General features: G+C 61.0%; 4 protein-coding genes across 4 annotated transcripts; all 4 read right to left on the reverse strand.

The window, feature by feature from the left end:
• Positions 1-255: 255 nt before the first annotated feature.
• On the reverse strand, positions 256-810 carry LINJ_16_0480 (conserved hypothetical protein; the record flags this gene model as incomplete). The annotated part of the gene is made up of 1 exon (XM_001464499.1): positions 256-810. The coding sequence occupies one exon, from the start codon at positions 808-810 to the stop codon at positions 256-258; it is 555 nt and encodes a 184-aa protein (XP_001464536.1).
• A 1,433-nt stretch (positions 811-2,243) lies between these two features.
• Positions 2,244-5,804, reverse strand: LINJ_16_0490 (putative fucose kinase; the record flags this gene model as incomplete). The annotated part of the gene is made up of 1 exon (XM_001464500.1): positions 2,244-5,804. One exon carries the CDS (start codon positions 5,802-5,804, stop codon positions 2,244-2,246), a length of 3,561 nt encoding a protein of 1,186 aa, XP_001464537.1.
• A 4,034-nt stretch (positions 5,805-9,838) lies between these two features.
• Positions 9,839-10,438, reverse strand: LINJ_16_0500 (conserved hypothetical protein; the record flags this gene model as incomplete). The annotated part of the gene is made up of 1 exon (XM_001464501.1): positions 9,839-10,438. One exon carries the CDS (start codon positions 10,436-10,438, stop codon positions 9,839-9,841), a length of 600 nt encoding a protein of 199 aa, XP_001464538.1.
• Positions 10,439-14,566: 4,128 nt separating this feature from the next.
• LINJ_16_0510 (hypothetical protein, unknown function) lies at positions 14,567-15,235 on the reverse strand (the record flags this gene model as incomplete). The annotated part of the gene is made up of 1 exon (XM_001464502.1): positions 14,567-15,235. The coding sequence occupies one exon, from the start codon at positions 15,233-15,235 to the stop codon at positions 14,567-14,569; it is 669 nt and encodes a 222-aa protein (XP_001464539.1).
• Positions 15,236-15,601: the final 366 nt, after the last annotated feature.

Consider the following 15,601-nt stretch of genomic DNA (forward strand, 5'->3'; position numbering starts at 1 on the left):
ACATATATATATATGCATATTTTGATACATTTAAAATATATATGCGTACTTTAACCAAGCAATCAACGACATCGGATACAGGGCCGAGTGAAGAAGAAAAGCGGGGAGCGCATACGCGCGAGTGCACCGTGTGCGAGGCGCAGACACGGACGATGACGAAAAGGCTACACAAGCTTCAGCCAAAAGAGAGCGCGAATGCAAAGACGGCGTGCATCCTCCCTCCACACACACACACACATAAATACGTGCGTGGCTCTAGCTGCAGACCTCCAGAAACATAGCAATCAAGAAGCCGAACGCCGATACACAGAGCAACATGAACCCCTCCACGAAGATGTAGCCCTGGTGGCGCAGGGCCACCACCCGCGTCGCGTTGTCATTCACGCAGGTATCCGCGCAGAAGACGAAGACCACTGTCGCGACTGACACAGCGAAGCAGGCGAATGCAACAAAGCAGAAAATCATGATGGAGCAGCAGATGTTGAACTTCTTGCGTGCGTAGATGTGTGCCGCAGCTAGGAGGCAGATGATACCACCCAAGCCGCACGCAGCCACGTGGATAGCGGCGCCGGTCACCGCAGCGGTTTTGAAGCCATCGCACTTGCTGTTGCGGTGGTAGGTACGATGGTAGTGGTCGACCAGCCCGTCCTTGTAGTGAATCTCTTCGTACCACAAGTATACCTTCTTCTCCGAGGCGTGGCCTTCAATCATGAGCCCCTTCTTGCGCATAAGCGGGAACAGCGCCGCACACACGCCGCATGCCACAAGCACGATCGCGAAGATCAGCACGACAATACGCGTGAGCAGCATGGCTAGAGGGCGGGAGGACGTTTACGCGTCTGAAGGACTGCGCCGAGGAATCTGGAATATGCTTCTCGTGTTCCCCCTGGTGATTGTGCATCCAACGCGAAGGATGAGGTCGGTGTCGCTACCTTTCGTTCGTTCTTCTTGTCCTTCACCGCTTGTCGGTGGGGTATCCTTATGCTGATTCCAGTGCGCAGCGAGGCCGCGAATGTGCATCTACCGTGTAGGTAGAGGATACGCAACGATATGAGAGAGAAAGGGCGCGAGACGGCGAACGCAAAAAAAAAGCTTAAAAGAGAGAGAAACGTGTGCGGCGCGGCGGCAGTGGGAGGGAGCGAGCAAGAAGAGGTTGCACGGAGTGGCGGAGCAACTGTGGCAGATGAGGAACCGAGAGAGGGGACGTGGGGCGCGGGACGGCGAGGAGGAAGAGAGAGAGGTGCAATGCGGCGTTCGGGGATAAGGCGCATGGCGTGATCGTCACCATGAGCGCCTTCGCCTCAGAGACAGCCAGAGAGAGAGGATAGACCAGAGACGCCATTGGTGCGGCGGAGCGAATGAGAGTTGAATGAGCGTCGCGCCTGAAACGGCCCCGCACCGTTTTCCTCCGTGTGTGTGTGTGTGTGTGTACTTTACGGTTAGGTTCGATTCCTTTCTGCTCGCTTCACTGGTCTTGCAACGAGAGCAAGCCGCGCGTGGCTGACGGATATGATGGCGCACGCTCAGAAAACAACCCTTCATCAGCAGTCCTTCCGCCCCCCTCAAACCCGTCCCACTTCATTTCTTCTCTTGCCCGTTGGGGGGGGGGCAAGGGGACGCCCCAGAAGCCTACAGTCAAAAAAAACAGAGGATGGACGCGGTAGCAGCGTGGCCTCAGCGGCGTCCCCAGAATACGGCATGGGCAAGAGACCTCGATAGAGACACGAGACCGCGCGAGAAAACTACGCAAGCATACGAAGAGGCAACACGACGACGCCACTGCATATAGTGCGGCTGAGCATCGAAGAGGCAATAACCTCGCCGCAAGCGGAGAGGGTGCAAAAAGCGGGTTTCACAAATAAACAACGAAGCAGATATAGGAGAAACGAAAGCAGCAGCAGGAAAAGCGGCGGGAATGGACGCAGAGAGCTGATCCGCTGGCTGGCCAGCAACGGCCTCGGAGGCACACGTGTAGACGAGCGCTCATGAAGCAGACGTCCAACCCCCTCCCCGCAGAGCAGAAGAAACAGACAGACAAGCAGCAGTCGTCCTTTGCGTCGCGGGTGTTGTCCGTGCTGTGCCCTTGCATCGCTCGAACAGTCCGCAGAGACCAACGGGGATGGGGGCTAGACGGTCTTCCGTGAGCCGCCGTCCTTCCGGATTTGCCTACGTGCGCGTGCGCGCGTCTCTGGGGGACCGTTGCGCCGGCGCCCCTCAGCAGCGCCTCACGCCGCCGCACGCCTCTAAGACCGACTGATCTGGAGGCCAGACGCCGACACGCTCATCTCCACGAAGCGGGCATTGCCGTTCGGCGGGTTCGCCGTCAGCAGCTCGCGGATCCGGCGAGCGCACGCCTCGTCCTTCGCGCACATGTACATGTAGCCGCCACCGCCAGCGCCGGGCAGCGTCAGACCCCACACGTACGGCTCCACAACGTCCACGATCGACTGCACGGCAGGGTTGCACACGCCGTCGTCCAGCCGCTTCTTCTGCTCCCACGTCCGGTGCACAAGCCGCGCGTAGCCCTTGTAGTTGCCCGCCGTGATCGCGTCGTACATCGCGGCAGTGGTGGGCCCACCCATCTCACGCAGCAGCTGCAGTGTCGCGCCATTGTTCAGAAAGACATCGCGCACAATCTCGCCGAGAATGCTCTTTGCCATGCGAGTGATGCCCGTGTAGTACAGCAGGTGGCACGCGGCGAACCTCGGGTCCGTGTACACGCTGTCCGGCATCCAGCGCACCGTCGGCAGGCACGGCAGCCCAGGCACGCACTGCACAAGCTTCAGGCCCTCGAACAGGCCGCCGTACTGATCCTGCCACCCGCCACCAGCAGTCAGCATCTGCTCAATCAGCAGCACGCGGCGGCACACATCGTGGTTGTCCCACGGCAGCTTGCAGAACTCCGCCAGCGACCGCAGCACGGTGCCGGCAACGATGGAGCTCGTGCCCAGCCCGGACCCCGTCGGGATCGCCACAAACAGCGAGATCTCCAGCCCGTGGCCGCCAAACCGCGCAGCCAGCTGCTCCCGCAGCGTCGCGTACTCCGTCGCGCAGAACTCGGGCAAGAACCCGCACAGCGCAAGCGCAGCCTTCGGGATCGAGAACGGGTTCTGCATCGTCGCGTACGTGCGGATCTCGTCGAAGCTCGAGACGCTCAGCTGCTCGCCGGAGTCGATCGAGTGCATGACGATGATCGGGTCTTCGCGCACACGCACGTACACCTGCACCGGCGGCTGCCCGTTCAGCTCCACGGCAACGTTGATCACGCTGCCGCCGCTCAGGATCGCGTATGGCGGCGTATCCGTCCATGCCCCCGCCACGTCGATGCGGATGGGGCAGCGGCCCCAGACGATTTGGTCAAGGTGCACGCCCATCTCCGGGTCGTGGCGCTCGTCGGGAAAGGAGTCCATGATGGCCGCGCGTAGCTCCGCGAGCGCGGCGGCATCGTGCAGAGCCACCAGCGAGCGGGCCTCCTCCGCGCTCGGCGCACGCAGCAGCGCGAGGCGCCGCGCCTTCTCCGCCGCAGACACCGGCGGCTCCGCGGCATCCATCGCCTCCAGCGCGAGCTCCATCAGGCGGCTCGCAAACGCGTGGTAGTGCGCCGCCACGATGCGGCCAGGCGCAGTGCACAGCGGCGCACCCCTGCCGCCACCGCTCGGGCTGCCCTCGTCCGAGAACATCTGCGCCCAGCTCCCCGCACTCGCAGCCGCGCCCTTCGCAAGCGGCGCCGCCGGGGCCGCCTGGCGCGACAGCGCCACCGCGTTCCCAGCTGCGTCCACGCCGCCCCACCACTCCGTCGGCCCGCTGCGCCGCGGCAGCGGCACGCCCAGCTCCACGACGCGCTGGGCCACGCGGTTCAGGTCCAGCAGGAAGAACTGCTGTTGCAGCAGCGCAATCATCGGGCCAGACAGCACCAGCGACCGCGCACACAGCACCGCGGGGTCAGACGCCACAAGCGCAAGCATCAGCGTCAGCATGCGCCGCTCGTAGTACTCGCTGTTGCGCAGCATCGCAGGCACGTCCGTCAGCCGCAGCAGGTCCATCGCAGACACGCGCGGCTGCGTCCGCCACACAGCCTGCCCAGCGGCAAGCCGCGCAGCGTCCGCGCCAGCGCAGCCGCCGGTCGCAGCCTCCAGCGGCAGCGTCGCAACGTACAGGAAGTCGCCGAGCTGCTGCTCCGTCGCGCACACCGGGAACAGCGCAGCCTCGTAGATGTCCAGCGGCTGCGCAGCACCACCGTCCGCAGCACGCGCAGCAGGGTACAGCTCCGCTACGCTGAACCCGCGGCTCGACAGCCAGTCGTGCAGGCGCACACCCATGTACATCGTCGAGCCGCTGCGCACGTCGCCGCGGAACGCGTCGTCCATGTGGTACGGCCGCGCAGCGTGCGGCGCGGCACCGCCCCCGCAGCCGCCAAGCGCAGCGGGCAGCACAGGCACGACGCTCACGCACGCGCCGGGCGGCAGCGCGAGCGCCCAGTCGTTGCGCGGGATCCCCGTCAGGATGTGCTGGTCCCGCAGCACCCACCGCGCGCCCACCCAGCTGCTCTCCACCCACAGATGCCGCACAGGCGACAGCGGCGCACCGGCCGGCGCATCCGCAGCAGCGGCCGCAGCGGACCCGTCCAGCGGCGCAAGCACCACGGAGTTCTGCACAATCACAGACGACGGCGTCGCAAGCAGCGGCATCGCGTCACCAGCAGCAAAGTCCAGCTCCTCCGTCGCGCCGCCCGCAGGCGCAAGCACGCCGTCGAACGGCGCGCCCCACGACCACGGCGGCGTCAGCGACTCGCGCCCCTGCAGCGTCGCCGCCGCCGAGATCAGCTGCCGGTTCGTCCCGTAATGCAGGAACTCGGCGTCGCGCAGCTCCACAACGCTCGCCTTCAGCCCCGCGATCTCCGGGTCCGCGCTCGGCGCGTGGTTGCCCAGCGCAGAAGCGAACTCCGAGTACAGGTCGTACGCGGTGCGCACCGCCGTGCAGCGGTGCCCGTCGTGCCCGCCGCCGGTCGCGTCCTCCGCGTCCAGCGCACCGCCCAGACACTTGCGAGCCAGCACCTCCACCGCGCGGTCGCTCAGCATCCACATGCCCACGTCCAGAAGAACCGAGTGCCTGCCCTCCGCCACGCGCCGGCGGACCTCGTCCAGCGACGGCTTCTGCAGCATGTAGTCCAGGTCGAGTGGCCTCTCGCGTGCCATGAAGAGCACGCCGTGGTTCTGCAAGAGGTCCGCGTCTGCGCGAATGCCGAAGCACAGCACGTCACTGTCCGCGAACGGCGCAAGCGACGGCAGCGCGCCCCTCGCATCCACGCACACGTCACCGCACGCAATCAGCGTGCGCAGGCGGGCCGGCGCCGTCGTCACTATCCCCCGGTACATCGGCACCTGCGTCGAGAGCAGCGTGCGAGACAGCTGGCTGCCACGGTGCCACCGGCACGGCGGCAGCGGCAGCAGCGCCTTGCCCATCGCCGCGTACGCCGGCAGGCGGCGGCTCAGGCCGCCAGCGTGCACAATCACGCGGCCATCGTTGTCCGCCAGCCGCAGCCACGACAGAAACGACCTCTTCGCGGACGCAGGTGCGTGGCGCTGCTCGTCCACGTAGCACGCGTGCAGCAGGTGCACCGTGCCACCGCCGGAGCCCAGCGGCCTGTCCTCCGGGTCGCACCCGCAGAACAGCCCAGGCACCGCCACGTCGCCCTTCGCACCGCGCTCCCCCAAAGGGAGCGCAGCCGCGTCCGCCAGCAGCTTCCCCGCTCCCTTGAACTCCGCCAGGCTGCGGGGGAGGCTGAAGAGAAAGCTCACGTTCATCGTGGCACACGGCTCTGTGGCTGTGTGTGACCGTGTCTGCGAGGGAGAGGCGAGGGCGAACTCGGAGCTCAGAAAAGAAGACGGAAGCCCGCGGAGGCACTGAAAGGCCAACGCGGTGCAGGGCAAATGGCGTGGCCGCGACCAGGAGACACGGGGGAGAGGACAGACGCGGAACGCGGGCACACGCACTCACCACCGCCACGGTGCGGTCGACGAGTCAGCGGGCAGCAAGGCACAAGGCGGGGGAGGGGTGCCGGCGAGGACGGAGAACGTTGCGATAAGGATGCAAGCGAGGCGCAGGAGGGGGGGAGTGGAGAGGCCGAAAGGGAGAGCGGAAGACGGCAAAGGCGGNAACGAAGNAAGCCGAGCAGCACCAGCAACGCAAGAATGGGCGAAGTGTGAGCGCGGCGCGGGGCAGCGTCCTCGAAAGGTGCCCGAAGGGGTGCGGGAAACACCGAAATACAAGCAAAGCAGAGGCGCGCCGACCACGTCGCGGCCAGCCAAGGGAAGGTAGCGCACGTCCAAAGGCATTTTTCGTCGGCTTATGTGTTCTGTGCTTCACTGTCTGCCGTGCACCAGGCGAGGCCAAACACCACACCCTACACCGCCACCTCTGACACACACACACACACCTCCGGCCCCTCCTGCCACGGGCGCCCGTCGTCTGGTGCGAAGCAGCCGTAGACGCACACGGTACAGCAGTGCGCCGACTCGGTCGTCGGGGAGCACGGCCCCCGCCCCAAGCTCTACCCACCAACAGCCGCTTCGCATGCCGCCGCGACGCCACGCAGGCCAGGACCTGACCGCCGACATCTGTAGCGATACGTCGCTCTGACCTCGCCACGTCGCAGGTGCCTGAGCCTGTCACCGCCGGAGGTGGTGCGGCGTTCGGCAGGGACGGGGGAGATCCCCTGGCGTCTTGGCACACGGAGCGGGGCTGGGGTGGGGGGATGCTGGGCCCTGAGATGCCGCGCGTGGAGGCGACCGCCTCCCGTCGTCAAGGTCGCTGTGGAAGAACAAGTTAAGACCGAAAAGTCAGAGGAGGGGAGAAAGAAGATGAAGGTTAAGGGGCAACGCACTTGTGCCGCTGTGTGTCAGGTGTGTCCGGTTGTCCATTGTCCGATGCCCTGGGACAGCCGGTGAGCAGGGAAATGGGGAGGAAGGTGGGGGAGCATAGTATCAGATCCCCGTGCAATCGCAGAGGTCGTGGCGCGGGAGTTGGGAAGTGGCCGCGAAAGCGGCCTCAGCGAAGTGCCATCGGCGGAGGTGGCTTCCATCCACGTATACACCCTCGACCACATGGGCATTTGAGGGTGATGTTCGCCGCCCTTAATGTTGCTGCACATGAACGGGCTCATGCGCGTGCGAAGAGACGCTGAGACACTGACACACATGGACGAGTTACACTACGGCCGTCTCCCCAACGGCAGCCTGGTAGGAGGAAGTGGACGCGCTTGCTCGAAGGCAAGAGAAGAAGCAACCAAATCTACGCAACACGTATGCACAGAGAGGGGTAGAGGGAGGGACGGAGAGGAATGGGAGGGAGATCGACGGCGGCTGTGGACACCGTCGCAATCACCGCAACGTGGAGGACGGATCTCCCACACACGCACACGCACACACGCCTCCCCCTCCTCTCTCCTTCACGGGCAATCACAGAGAAACGAACAGGATGAGAATGCGATGAGGAACCCGGAAAAAAAAGTGAAGGGGGCTCATCATGAGCCAAGAAGGCACCATTAAAGGGCAAGGAATACGGGCGAACCACACCGCAGCCCCACGGCACAAGTGAAGGTGGAAAGCGAACGCGGCTCTCGGTGGAAAGGGGGTGGGAGGTTGGTTAGGGGTGGGGAAGAAGACAGGGACAATGAGGAAGAAAGAAAAACAAGGAGCACGTAACAGAGAACAAGAAAGATGGTGTGTGTGTGTGTGTGTGTGGTGAGGAATCTCCAGGCGCATAGGGTCGCGTGAAGCCTGAACAAGGAAAAGAGGGGGTGGGGGAGAGGGCGGGGGGCTCCACAAGAAGGGCCTTCAACATCAAAACCATAGCGGGTGGTGATGAGAGGGAGGGAGAAGGTGGGAGGGGGCCGAGAAGAGAAAACGATGCCCCAAAGATATGCATAATGAATACAAAATCGTGTTCACAACGCGTCCTCCCTGCTGAGTTGTCTATTCTCCCTGAAGGCGTGTATGAGTCTGTGGTGCCCCTCCGCTCGCACCCTCGATAAAATCACTCGCATGAGTAGGCGGGCGTACGCGCATCCCCGCCCTCCTTTTTTTTTTACTTTGTCTGTCACCGTACGGGGGGACTTCTTGTCGCGATATCCAAGAGAGGGGTGCTGGAAGCGGGGGGAGGGTTGACAGTGACTCGATGCCTCGAGATCGGAAATGAGCCGAAGATGAAAGCGGCGTGAAGAGACATGGTTCATTGCAGCGGGTCGGTTCGAGCGGCAGGGGCGGGGCCGTGACGCACACATCCCGGCCCCGCATCGTTTTCTATCGCTGTTCGACTATCGGTGCGCCTTTCATTCGCGTCGCCAACCTTACCAAGAAAGGACTTACGACGTTCTGAAAAGGAAGAGCTGGCGTAAGCGAAACCGAAACAGAGGAAGAGCGGGGAGAGGGGAAGGGAGGAAACAGGAGGACTTCTGCTGCACCGGTGCGCACACCGCAAACTGCCGGTGCAGCAGCGCAGGGAAGCAAACCGAAAAAAAAAGAGGGGAGGGGAGAGGCGCACGCCACGCACCGTGACTTGGCTGTGTACGCTCACTTGCTTGTCTGAATTTTGTGTGGGCTGAGGCGTGTGCAGGCGGGTGTGAGTGCAGTACACGTATGATGCTACTGTACTCACAAGATCGAAGTGAGCGTTTCGTATTCTCCCTCTCCCCACCCCCTCTCCCTCCCTTGCAAGCGCTTCACACGCGCACGGCTCACCTAGGAGGGCCAGCCTGGAGCTCTGCCCCGCCGCCACACGACGTGCGCGCCTCCGCCTCCAGCTCTCTGATGATGCGAAAGAAAGGAGACAAAAACGATAAAAAAGCGAACGAGGATGCGCACGGGCACAGCGCGACAGAAATGAAGTGAGCGGCTTGCGCAGCGGGTAAAGGTGAGTGCTCACGCGCAGCGATTTGAGACACTATCGCTTGCTGTCATGAGCGTGCCTTCACACACACACACACACAAACACAGAGAGAAGAGAGGGGGGCGGAGACGGGCCCACATATGCCTGCACACATGCCCGCGTCACAGCTTCCGTTATGGCAGCAGTGCATAAGGAAAGGGGCACGAAGCACAAGCGCTGCAAGAGGCGGCCACATGCCCGCCTTGCAAGCGGGTCTCAATGTACCCGTGCATGTGCGCGGAGGGGTGCGTGTGGTGCGGAAAGAAGTACGTAAACGGTGCGCATGCACGTTGAGGGCCACAGAAAGGTGCCCACGCGCGCCGCTCCGTGTCGTCAAAAATGGACGGGGAGGAGAAAGATGGAAAGAGTACAGTGAGGAAGGAGGTGAAAACGAATCGAAGAGGAAAACAAGGCGAGCCAAAGAGGGGATGGAGGAATGGCGAGAGGGAAGGGGAGGGGGAGAAAGAGACAAGAAATGCAGTGACCACACCCACCCACCCACATACTCGCACGCGTGTGCGTCTCCCTCCACAATCACATGACGAGAACCTTCCCCTCCTCTTCCTCCTTCTCCTCCCCCCTCCCCCCAAAACACCCGAAAACAAAAAAGGATAACGGCCGAGTGCGCCTCACAGGGCCGAACGAAGTGCTGGGAGAGGCACCGAGTGTCCCCCTCCCGCCTTCCCTCCCCCTCTAAGGTGAAGGGAAGCAACAACTGCGCGAGAGGGAGAGAGAAACAGAAGCGAGTAGACGAAAACGGAACGCAGCAGCGGTGGGCGGACGAATGAAGGTAGTGAGGAAGCCACAAACATGAAAAAAAAAGAAACCAACAGAATAGATGTATAGTCGAGTAAGCCTGCACGCGTACTGGGGGAGGAGGGGGAATGCACGCACACACGCCTCACTGTTTCGCTCACTCGTAGTCGTCGTCCTTGCTCTCCTTACTGCAGCACAGGGTGGAGCAGCAGAGCGCAAAGCCAACGATAAAACAGAGGAGCGCGCCACCGGTTGCGACGCACAGCAAGTAGAAGCCTTCCGCCAGCTGATATCCGTCTTCCTTAGCCGCCGGTATCTGCGTCTTCTCGCCAGGGCAGAGCGTCGTCAAGTAGGTGCACACAATCAAGCCCAAGGTTGCGCCGCAGCAAGCCAGTGATACGAACGACGTGAAGGTGCTCGTGACGGCGAGGCCGTCATTGTAGCGTGCGTTGATCCAGCACGCGGTGAGAAAGGCAGAAGACGCGATAAAGGCGGTCGCGGCCACAGACAGCGCGGCCGTCACCGTGTAGTAGACCTGCCCCTGGAGGCACTGCAGGTGATACGAGTACGTCCGGATTATCTCCACGTCCGGCGTCTCTTTGGCCGGCGTGGATGACTGGCGGTACCAGAAATATACGGTGTTCGTTGTGTCGGTGCCGGCATCTACCTTGCGGAACACGGGGAACAAAATAGAGCACGTCGCACACGCTGTGAAGAGCATGAGCAGCATGAAGACGAATACGCGGCAGCACTTCATTGTCGCTGATGTTCGGGTGGGCTGCACTGGGCTACAGATTCAGATGAGCTTCGGTTGTTTGGTCTGCTGGGAGTGTGATGGGGGGAGGCAGGTCGCGCGTGCAGCGAGGAGATGGGTGTGCCACTTAGAGCTGAAAAAATGGGAGGCTGTCGAAGGATGGCGTTTGATGGAGCTTAGGCACCCTTATATGCACACACACATATATATATACATATGTGCGTGTGGGGAGGGGGCGAGGAAAGCACGAAAAACGAAAGAAAGAGAGTGGGGAGACGCAGATCGAAGCGGTGGCTGAAGGCGTTGCGCCATGCGCACATAGAGCGGCCACGCCAACGAGAGCAAACCCCGTGGGAGCGACGCAACGGCATGACGGGCACGAGACGCTTTCTTTCTTTTTCCTCCTCGGCGTGTGTCCGTTCGCCCACGGGCAGGTCAACCACACTACACGCATGCAGCCACAGTCGACCTAGGCCTGCTGCACATCGGCTGTGCCAAGGGAGCCGGGCCAGCCAGCACCGTCTGGCGCCGCTCAGCCCACCGTCATGTCACTACATGCAGCGCAGGCCACGCCCACAATCGCGTTCAGCACCACTGCAACGCGGCCAAGATACAAAAACAGCAGGCGGATGCCTCTACTCGTTCCTTCGCCGGCAAGATTCGTAGTGAGCGGGTACAAACGCCGTCATGGCGGCACGCCTCTTCCGCACACCGCCGTCCCAGCCCGCCGAAACGCCAAGAGTCCGCCAGCCGTACCCGACGGCAGGCTGCCGGCTGCGTGGCCTCCCCCACACCGAGCGCGTGTGGGACCCTGACACCGTGCTGAGGTGCCCCGCATCATCAGGGAACTACGCACTCGCACAAAGAAAAGGGTCAGTCGCGCGAAGTAGGCAGTAGAGAGCGAGAGGAACAGCGAGGGCGGCATGCTACACAACAGTGAGAGAAGCGGGGTTTGGTGGCGTGCAGAGGCGCAGTGCTGATTTTGCAGGAGTTCGCGTTGTCGTTACTGTCGGGGGCGGCGGCGATGTAGCCGCGGTAACAGTGCCCAATCCCTTCCAGAAGGAGCGTCATCAGGCAACCACCCGTGGCGGCATAGAGCAGGCCAAAGCGATCCAACAGCCTACACGTGGACTTCTGTGGTGAATTCAGCACCGCCAATGTTCGTCACGGACACGTGCACAGGCAGAGCAAGGGTAACGGCGCAGTAGGCGGAGGCCCCGACGGTCAAAAAAAAAGCGTGATGGCGCCGAGGCAGTCGGGGTGCTTGCGTGGGGTTCAGCACGCGATGAGCAGCACTATGATGGCGTCCAGACAAGCCCCGTCGACGGACGAGGTCGCCTCGACAGTGTAGAAGGTGTACTACTCGGCGCTCGCGCCGTGGTGGATGATCAGCATGCCTCCCCGTTCGTCGACGTCACCGTCTCGCCGTATCAGTGGTGTACCGTGAAGCGGGTCTTGCCAACGTGCACATGTGTGGTCCCGCAGCGGAGCTGTGGAAACAATACGGAGCACGCCGCCCAAGCAGTAAATCCCATTGAGGCGATCTGCAGAAGGACGCGCAAGTGCGCCGCTGCTCGTCGTGCGAGTGTGCTCCTGTCTGTCGAGGAGAAGGCGTATCGGATGTGAGTGCGATGAAGTCGGCTGCTGCAGCAGCAACACAAAGAAACTGTGAGGAAGTGCTACGTTGAAGAGCAAAGGAGGGAGAGAAGGCGGGGGAGGGGGGTGGCAGATGAGTAGTCCCCCTGGGGAACGCGAGAAAGTGGTCATGCTCTGCAAATGTGTGTGTGTGTGTGTGTGTGTGTGTATCGATACTTCGGTGTGTAAGGGTGTCACTGCCGTTGACGTTTTGCGTGAGAGGAAGAAGAGTCATGAAAGAACGAGAGGAGAAGCTGCCCAGAATAGAAGAGCACAATCAGTTACGCGCATGTGCACGTCGCCGTGAAGACATGTATCTGGACATCACTTAGAGTGCAGGAATCCTGCGTCAGAGCAGCAGCAGCAGCGATACTGGACAGCAGTACCTGCATGCTCGGGCGGCTCGCGTCCGTCAAAGTCCATAAAGCGTCTCGCAAGAGGAAAAGAGAGAGCAGCCCCTCCTCCCCTCCCCAGACCTCGGCGCTTACCTTTGCTCGTCTCGGCCACTGTGCCACGCATGTGGTGGTGTGCCCACACGCCAAGCGACACCATCACGCCACGGCTGATGGACGGGCACACATGCGAGCATGTCACGCTGTGTGTGTATGTGTGTATGCATGTATGTGTGTGTGTGTGTTTTTTTTTTGCCGTGTGCGTGTGTGTAGGTATGGTTCCCTTCCTCTCTTCCTTCACCGTTCGCTGAGTGCGCGTGCGCGTGTGCTAATACCCGTACAGATACACGTATATGGCTCGCTAGCTAGCCAGCTGCAGGAGGTGTGGTGAGCCGTGGGTTGGCGGCGCGCGTACGGGCATGGGGGCTCTCACACCTCATGGAGATGCCCCTTCGTTGGGTTCCTGTTTCAAAGGCGGGAGGGAAAAGAAAAACGACTTACACATACACACACATACACACAAGGTAAAACGAGCCGAATCACTGTATGGCTTAAGTGCAGCAAGGCAACAAGCAAGAGAAAGAAAGGACGAGAGGGGCACAGATGGTGAGCGGCCGAGTGCCCAGGACGAAGCACACACACAACCTACCCACACACACACACATCTCTCGAAAATGTACGCAAGCAGACAGAAATAGTTGACCGTACACGAGACGTAGATGATGGCCACGGCGACAAACACGACGATGATGCCATCGACTGAAGAGAGAGAAGGAAGAAGCAACAATAAGGCGGACGATGAGGATGAGGAGGAGGCAAATGCGTAAAAGAATGCATGCACGCACACAGAAAACAGGCATAGCTACCTAGCTACAGCAAGCAAGAAAAAGGAAGAAGCAGCCATCATCATCATCCTCAGCACCGCAATGAAATAAAGGGAGAGGGAAAGGCAGAGGCAGTCGCCCATTGGGCACAAGCATGTGAGTTCAACCCAGTGCTGTGTCCGTCCCCGCGTCGCTGTCGTGGATAGCGATATGCAACTCTCAACGCACATGGAAACGGCACCGCCACGACAACGGCAGCACCGCTGGCGGAACATTTAGAAGAAGGGGGTGTGGGGGAGGATCGTCCTTTGGATGTAGAGCACAGAACGATCCTTAACAGAAACGAGCAACACGCACAATGCAGGCGCAGGCACACACACACACACACACACACACACGCACGCACGCACGCATGCGCATGGCATTCACAACGTGTATGGTGCCTTAGCCTTGTCGCGTGCGTCTTTACACGTATCCTCTTCGCCTCCCTCGTTCGGCCGACGCGCGCGATGTGTGCATCGCTGTGCCTCTGGAGGCGAGCGAGGAAGAGACGAAGGGGGGGAGGGGGAATCCCTCTCTGTCGGTCTGTCCTGGGCGAACAAGCAAAGGTTCCCATCGCTCCATACGGAAAGAGCAAGCAGGTGAGCAGGAGAGGGAGAGGGAAAGGATCAGAGTAAAAAAAAAAGCATGAGATGCCGTCACCGGTTCTACAGTGTTGTTGTGTACATGCGCGTCGGAACTGTTGGTTGTAGAAAGAGGAGGGATGGGGTGGGGTGCAGCCAGGGCAAGAGGCAGAGAGAGAGAAAGAGAAACAGATGATGATGGGGAGAGGGCGCGGGGCATGTGTGCAGTGATGCCACCGACCCCTACCGCACCCGACCACCACCAAGAACCGAAAGAAAAAACGCTGGAGAACGTGTGAGCCGTGACGCATCGGCAAGTGAAGAGGAGGCAACAAAAACAAAGCAGCGCGTACCAACAGCGGAGAATCAGATGAGGAGGAGGAGGGAGATGCGGCTGCTACGACGAGCAACACCCGCACAGAAACGAGGGGGGAGCGGGAGCGGCACTTCGAGCCTGTACGGCGGCGGTGTGGCAATGTGCCTGTGCCTGTGCCTGTGCCTGTGCCTGTGTGTGTGTGTGTGTGTGCGTGTGTGTGTCTCTGCGTCACTTGTTGTGTGCGCGTGTCGATACCTGTCTTGCATGGGAGCAGGTGCGGCACCGCCTCCACACCCCCTCCCTCGGAAACGGCAGAACAAGTTACGCTTCGCCATGTTCTTCTACGAGCTGTGAGTGGCGCTCAGATATGCACCGCTATTTGGGAGGTTGTTGCTGTCGGTTTTTCTGCCGTGATCCTGCCCACAGGGCTGCGACCGCGATCGGCATTCGCAGCAGAGACACACCACCAGCGTTATGAACATGAGCAAGAAGCCGCCGACGGCGATGCACAGGAGGAAGAAGCCCTCCACAAGACGGTAGCCATTCTTCTGCGGGGCCTGCAGGTAGGCCTCGGTCTGGTTGACGCAGAAGTCTTGTTTGAAGACGACCGTTGACGCAGCCAGCACCACCATTGAGAACAGCATGGCGAAAATGGACAGCACGAGGGAGGTGACGCTGATGCAGATGCTGTATCCGGCCGTCGTCCAGCAGGCGAGCATGAGGCATACAACAACGGCGACCCCGGCGGCCATCAGGGACAAGGCCGACATCAAAAGGAAGAGCGCCCTAGCCTTCAGGCACAACAAATTTCGTGTGTAGAAGCGCATAATCAAATCCTCGGGAGGGGAGTCGGAGGTCCTGACCGTCTCGTTGTACCAGAAGAATACTCTGCGCATCGCCATGTCGGTGTCATTCGATTCTTTACGGAATATAGGGAGGAGTATCGAGGCGATGATGCACCCGGTGAACAACACCATGAGGATCAGCAAGATAAAGCGACACCAGAGCATGGTGGTGTGCGATCAAAGACCTGGAGAAAGAGCGCCGAGTGATAGACAAAAAAGAGAAGTACAGGGGGAGAGGGGCCCGTAAAGCACAAGCCCACGCAAAAACGTGCGCGGGGCTGATCGAGTAAAAAGCTCGCGAGGTGATGAGTGAAAAGCACGAAAAAAAAAATTTCCTCCGAAGCTACGGCACGGCTCAGGGGAGGGGGATGGAGGCAGGAGAAAGACAGATGCGCTGATCAATGGGCAGATTCGAAATATGTCAAATAAAAAGAAACTTTAGAACAGAAAAGAGGAGAAGGCGGGGAGGGAGGGCTGGAGATGGCGGGCAGTGACACGCATGCACGCGCAACTTGCTTCGTGTGTGTGTGT

The sequence above is a fragment of the Leishmania infantum genome, chromosome 16 (genome assembly GCF_000002875.2).
Source record: "Leishmania infantum JPCM5 genome chromosome 16".
In the NCBI taxonomy this organism is placed as follows: Eukaryota; Euglenozoa; class Kinetoplastea; order Trypanosomatida; family Trypanosomatidae; genus Leishmania; species Leishmania infantum.